Source organism: Pezoporus occidentalis, unplaced genomic scaffold, assembly GCF_034315485.1.
Source record: "Pezoporus occidentalis ecotype Australia unplaced genomic scaffold, CSIRO_AGI_Poc_V1 ctg187, whole genome shotgun sequence".
Taxonomy (NCBI): Eukaryota; Metazoa; Chordata; class Aves; order Psittaciformes; family Psittacidae; genus Pezoporus; species Pezoporus occidentalis.
The window spans coordinates 288,162-294,665 of record NW_026913715.1 but is presented as its reverse complement, the minus strand read 5'-3'; the positions used below and the strand labels follow the sequence as shown (position 1 = coordinate 294,665).

The 6,504-nt window shown below is 56.6% G+C and overlaps 1 protein-coding gene across 1 annotated transcript; it reads left to right on the top strand.

Annotated features, from left to right (window-relative positions):
• Positions 1-4,801: 4,801 nt before the first annotated feature.
• Positions 4,802-6,219, top strand: LOC134162292 (olfactory receptor 10A7-like). The gene is given in 2 exon segments (XM_062615930.1): positions 4,802-5,789; positions 5,792-6,219. Coding segments are annotated over 2 exon segments (1,017 nt in total). The 5' UTR covers positions 4,802-5,200.
• Positions 6,220-6,504: the final 285 nt, after the last annotated feature.

Genomic DNA, 6,504 nt, shown 5'->3' with positions numbered 1-6,504 from the left:
GTCTCTGAGCCCTTCTGGCTGCAGAGCCCACCATGAGCCTCCAGCTCCACCACAGCACCACCCCTCTGCTGTCTCTAGGTGTTCAAAGTCAACTTCAGACCTGTCCATCAGTCCTGGCCCCTGTGGGTTTTGGGAGCTTCTTTATGGGGATGCTGCTGGAGTACCCCTCGGGGGAGTGTCCCTGGGGGGACACAGGACCCAGTGTATTCCCTTGCAGTGCGCTCCCCTGCTCCCACAGCGTCCCAAAGAGCTGTGCCCAAGGGGCTGTGCGGGGCAATTACAGACTGCGCTGTAGCAGGGGAGCTGTTCCCAGGTGCTGCCAGGAGCACACGGAAATCACCCTGGTGTCCCAGAGCACCGGTGCTGCCAGACACACCTCGTGTGAGGAGAGGAAGCATCTGCTCAAGGTAAGCTGTGGCACTGGTGTCCCAGCATCAGCACCGGCTCAGTGCTGAGGCCAGGGCAGCTCTGAGCCTGAGGGGGGAAGGAGCCAGCCCCATGGCAGGGTCTGCCAAGGCCAGCTCTGCCCTGCCCTGCTCTGTGCCCCACTCCCGTGACCCGCAGACACGGGTGTCCTCGTTGTCCCCCTCCTGGCCCAGCGGCCGGGGGAGTCCCTGGGTGCCCGGCTCATGTCTCACAGCACCGCGGGTCAGCCCCGGCAGCACGGGAGCCCTGTCCCTGCTGCACACCCGGGGCTGCAGTGTCCCTGTCCGCCTGTGCCACAGCCCCTGTCCTGCCGTGCTCCCAGTCCTCCAGGATCCAGCTGCACAAACACAGGGACCGTGGTGCTGGCCCGAGCTTTGCACAGCCTGCACCCACCTACCTCCAACTCGCTTGTCTCAGATGAGATGTGATCGCAAATCAAATGGTTTGTGGGAAAGGCAGACAGACACTTCCAGTGACTGGCTGACCACCCAGCTAATGATATCACATCAACAGATGGAACTGCAAACCCCTGCAGTGGTCAGAAATGAAATGAAGCCACTTGCGCTCCAGTCGCACACCGCTGACATCTCCTCCTTCCCTGGCTCGGGGGCTAGAGGCCGCTGCTGGGGAGGATGCGGTCTCTGTGCCTCGTCCCTCCTGCACCCTCGAACTCCCAGTGAGGCCACTGGTGCCACAGAAACCCAGCTGGTTCCCTGGTAGCCCAGACTGTGACAGTGCCCTGGGGACACTGGAGTCTTGGTTTGCACCCAGTTCTGGAGAGGCCATGGGGCATAGGGGAGAGATGGGAGTGGGTGCCCACCCCAGGAGCCTTTGTGATGTCTTCCAGGTGAACCAGGCATGTCGTTTTCCACCTCTGCTTCATTAAACCAATGCAAAGGCTCTGTGAACACCTACTTATACTTAAAACAGGTTTATTTTAGGTAAAGGGAAAAGAAAGATTTAGGAACCAAAGCCCCTCCTACCTTAGCCCCTTGATGTGAGCACTTTGGACCCCAAATCTCTTTGATAAGGTATGATGTGAGACCTCAGCTCCTTGTCTAAACCCTGGTGTATTAGATCTAAGAAGATTCCTGGATCAAAGTAATGTTTGTAGTTGGGTTTAAGCTCCTGGCTTTTGCAGGCTCACCTCTGCCAGTGCTATCCACTGCATCATGCTTGAGTTAAGGGCTCTGCTCCTTGATGCCACAGCCATCTCCCTGCTTGGCTTTGCTTCTCCAGGCTGACCATGTCCTCTGCAATGGACTCTCACTTCTCCAGCCAGCCTGGCTCCTCTTCCTCCTCCTTGAGTGGGCTCCCTGCCCCCTGAGCACCACCGGGCAGGGTCTCATGAACACTCACTCCACAGCATCAGGATTTTCCCACATGGGTGGAAACTTTCCTGCTGCCGCCATGGGCAGTTTGGCATCTTGTGCCACACAGCTCAGCACTGCCCTGGGCTGACCAGACCACGGGATCTCCAGCTAAGGATGCTGTGGGCAGGCAGACTGCTCCACAGTGTCAGAGCTCCTGCACACACCCAGTTTTCTTGCTGCTTCTTTCCCCTAAAGCCTCGCAAATGCCTGGTGCTGGGCCCCTCTTCTCCCAACGAATAGAGCCCCATCACAAAGACTGCAGGGCAAGCACTGTGCATCCTTCATGGATTCAGGTGCGGGAGTGCTCCTGTCCTGCAGCCCTTCTGACACGCAGCAGAGCTCTGGAGACTCTCCTCCCTCCTTAACGCTGCTGGCTCTCTGCCCTCCTGCTGCCACCAGCCAGCCTCCCTTTGCCATAAACTGTCATTGTCCTCCTGGGGAACTGGGAGTGGGGACACCAGGCTCCCAGGGCGCTGAGCGCTGCGGGCTGCCTGACCTTCACCTGCATGGCTGAAGGTGTATGTGTCACGCTGTAAGCGATCCCCACAGACTCTCTGCACTCCTCTATCTTCAGTGCAGGCTTCCCTTACCATTTCTCAGGCTCTCTCCTTTCCTTGCAGGCTTTCCACTCTTGCCAAACATTCTCCTTGGTGTCTGTGTTCCCTGTTTGCAGAGGGAGCAGCCCCTCTCCAGCAGCCTCTGCCTTGTGCTCAAAAGGGAGTTCTTAGCTGGGTTTTGCACCTTTTCTTTCATGAAATGCCAGCTCTTTCCTACATTTGCAGGCTCAACATCCCCAGTCTGCCCAGCTGCAGTAACCAGCCTTCCTCCCATGTCCTGATTTGTGCTTGTTCACAGCCACAGCCACCAATCTGTTCCTATTGATCTTGCCATTTCTGCAGAATGGCATTGACTCATCCCTACTTGAGCTGAAGTTATTTTCTCAGCTCTTCTAAAAACAGCCTCTTTTTCAGGAACAGGTACAAGAAAACCTCATCACTTTCTGCAGTGACCTGGTGAGGAGCCACGTGAGGTGTCATATCCAGGGAGATCTGGAATGACCATTACAGATGAGGCTGTGATTTATTTAGCATCACCCCTCCAAAGACTTACTTTTCCTGGACTAATTTCTCCCTTGGAGCTTTGCCATCCCCTCAGTCTGGCTGGGAATGTGTGACAGGCTCCCAGACCTTCCCTTCACTCCTTCCCAAGGCAATTTAGATCCCTGAAGACATTTTGATGGTGCCTTTCAGTGTCTCATGCTGTCCTACCCTTCCTCACTTCCTGCACTTTCTCCTCCTGTCACTTCCATTACTCTGCTCAGAGCTATTTCTCTGACTTCTGGGAACATCTGCTGCCATGGGGGGGGACACATAGTAATTTGAGTTCCCCCATACCTCTGGTGCCTATGGAGTTCCCCCATAGCTTTGCAGAGGCCACAATCGTTTGTTTGCTATGGACCATCTGCTCTTCCTGAGCCAGAGGAGACACCAACCTTCTGCTACCCACTCCCCAGCTGCTCTTATCCCTACCAGTCTTTCCCTTCCCTCTGTGGTTATGCCCTTGTTTACCAGCTCCTGCTCTTCCAGTACAACCCAAACCAGCAGGGAGAGGACATGCCTCTCCTTGACATCCATTCACTTTGTGGTTCAAAGCCTGGCATCAGATCCCTGAAGGCTTCTCCCATCCTGCTGCCTCCCTGCATTAAGAGGAGAGCGTCCATGGAGGCTCCCAGCATCTCGAGCATGGGTCCCAGCCCCCGCTGTGGCACCCAGCCTTGGCTACCTGCTGCTCACTCCCTCCCTGCTCACACCTCACCCCAGCTGCTGGGCACCAGGACAAAGGCAGCGCCCACCCCGGCATCTCCGCGCCGCGGAGCACATCCCCAGCACGGTGGGGTTGTCCTTGTTCCTCTTGGAGGTAGCTGGCAATGTCACTTGAGGGTGCTCAAGTCCCCTCAGCTTGGCACCCACCTCTTCTCCTGGTGAAGATGCTCCCACACTTCCCTCTGGAAAGACCAGCAGGCAGCTCCAACAGCTTCTTGCAGCGTGCACAAATCTGATCATCTCCTCAGTGCCCTTTCTGTGGATTCAGTAGGTTTAGGTTCACACTCAGAATCTTCTGTGTCTCATCTCCATTTATACCCAAGCTCCAGTTTCTCATTAGATTCAGAGTCTTCCCTTCTTCCCGCAGGCCAGTGTCTCTGCTTTTCCTTGCCACCCTCAAGCCTGTGAACAACATGGTCACCTTCAGTTGCCTTTCTGGTCCTCCTATGATGTCTCATACTCTCAGAGGTCTTGCATTGTGCTCTAGGTCTGAACATGAGGATTAGAATCATATTAGTCATGGAATAGCTTGGGTTAGAGGGACCTTAAAGCTCATCCAGCTCCAACTCCTGCCACGGGCAGGGACACCTTCCACTAGAGCAGCTTGCTCCAAGCCCTTTGTCCAACCTGGCCTTGAACACTGCCAGGGATGGGGCAGCCACAGCTTCTCTGGGCACCCTGTGCCAGCGCCTCAGCACCCTCCCAGGGAAGAGCTTCTGCCTAAGAGCTCATCTCAGTCTCCCCTCTGGCAGGTTAAAGCCATTCCCCTTGGCCTGTCCCTACAGGCCCTTGTCCCAAGCCCCTCTCCATCTTTTCTGCAGCTCCTTTAGGCACTGGAGCTGCTCTCAGGTCTCCCCTTCAGGAGCCTTCTCTTCTCCAGGCTGCCCCAGCCCAGCTCTCTCAGCCTGGCTCCAGAGCAGAGCTGCTCCAGCCCTCGCAGCATCTCCATGGCCTCCTCTGCACTCACTCCAACAGCTCCACATCCCCCTTGTGCTGCTGCTCCAGAGCTGGATCAGGGCTGCAGGGGGGTCACATCTCCAGTGCAGTATTTCCAAACAGTCACTTTCTTTGTATCATTTAAAGATGTCTTTTTTGAGCTCTGCTCTCACAGCCTGTGATGGATAAGGGAAAGCAGATCTTGCTGTACCTTTACTAATGATGTAAACACAGTGTGCTCCCATGAACAACAGCTTCTTTTCAGGCAAGTCCAACCTGTCACGTTTTGTGGGATCTTCAGACCAGTGTCCCACTGCAGCCCAGGGAAGCTGGAGGGGTGAGAGGAGCTGCACTCGTTTGAGAGCCCCTGGGATCCTTTTCGAGCATGGGGGTGACGTTCCAGCTCATTCGGGTGTCCTTCGAGTGACAGGGGGTTGGGGTTGCCTGGAGGATTGAACCCCATGGGCTGACAGCAGCCCCCACCACCGTACACCCCTGAGCCCTTGGCAAGGTGTGAGGGGTGCAGGGCATGGGCACAGCTTCAGCCCACCACAGAGCAGATCCCAGGGCTGGGGATGCCCGCTGACAGGGGAGAGCACTCACCCTCGTTCTACCTGTCCTTACCTCCTGCTCTCCCTGCAGATGAGCCCCGAGGCCCTGCAGCAGGGAGATCTCAGCAGCCCCACCACGTTCCTTCTGTTGGGATTCTCCAGTGCCTACGGAGCAGAGGTGATCCTCTGTCTGTTCTTCTCGCTCGTTTACCTGGTGACAGTGCTGGGGAACCTGCTTATTGTGACCCTTGTCTGGTTGGACACCCACCTGCAATGCCCCATGTATTTCTTCCTGGGCCACCTCTCCTTCCTGGACATCTGCTACTCCTCTGTTACCCTCCCTAAAATCCTTGGAGACTCCTTCTCACCGCTGAAGACCATCTCCTTTGTGGGCTGCATCACACAGATCTACTTCTTCCTTTGCTTTGGGGGCTCTGAATGTGTGCTTCTGGCTGCCATGGCCTATGACCAGTATCTGTCCATTTGCCACCCCTTCCCCTACCCCATGCTCATGAGCAGGAGGACGTGCCACTGCTTAGTGGCCGTTTCGCGGCTGAGTGGCTCCCTTTCATCCCTGATCCAGGCCTTCCTCACAGCCCGCCTGCCCTTCTGCGGCTCCAACGTCATCGACCACTTGTTCTGCGAGATGCCCTTCCTGCTGCAGGCATCCTGCAGCCCCAGTGCCCCCTCAACAAGGCCACCTTGTATGCTCTGGCTGGGACTATAGCGATGGGCTCCTTCCTCCTCACTCTTGTGTCATACGCTCACATCATCGGGGCTGTCCTCCAGAAGGGAGTGGTGATGCAGAAGGCCTTTGCTACCTGCACCTCCCACCTGACCGTGGCGTCTCTGTTCTTGGGCACTGGGGCTGTGGCGTACCTGGTGCCTCACTCCAGCGCCTCCAAGGAGATGGACAAGGTCCTGGCCCTGCTGTACGCCGCCGTGACCCCCATGCTCAACCCCATCATCTACAGCTTGCGAAACAGCAAGGTCAAGGGTGCCATCAGGAAAGCCCTGTGCAGGGGGAGGTTACAGATGTCCACCAAGGGGTCAGGCATTGCCACTGAGCGACCTCCACGCTCCCTGAGGCAGGGATGCAGCTCTCGGTGACCCAACACACTTGAAGGGGTCTGGTGGTGTTGGGAGGGAGCAAAACTGACAGCTCCTCGCCCTCTCTCACCCACATATCCAGTGCTCAGACCCATTATTGTCCGATAGGACACAGCGGCTGGGTGCCCAATTCACAGCATTGCCTCCCGGTGTGTGTGTTTGCACAGCCAGGCTGAGCTCATAGTGCCAGCTTCAGAAAGCCCACTGGGAGCGAGCTGTGTGCCACCCCATCCCAGGGCCCAGGTACTGCTCTTCCAGCATGGAGCACCGCAGAAGTCTTCACAC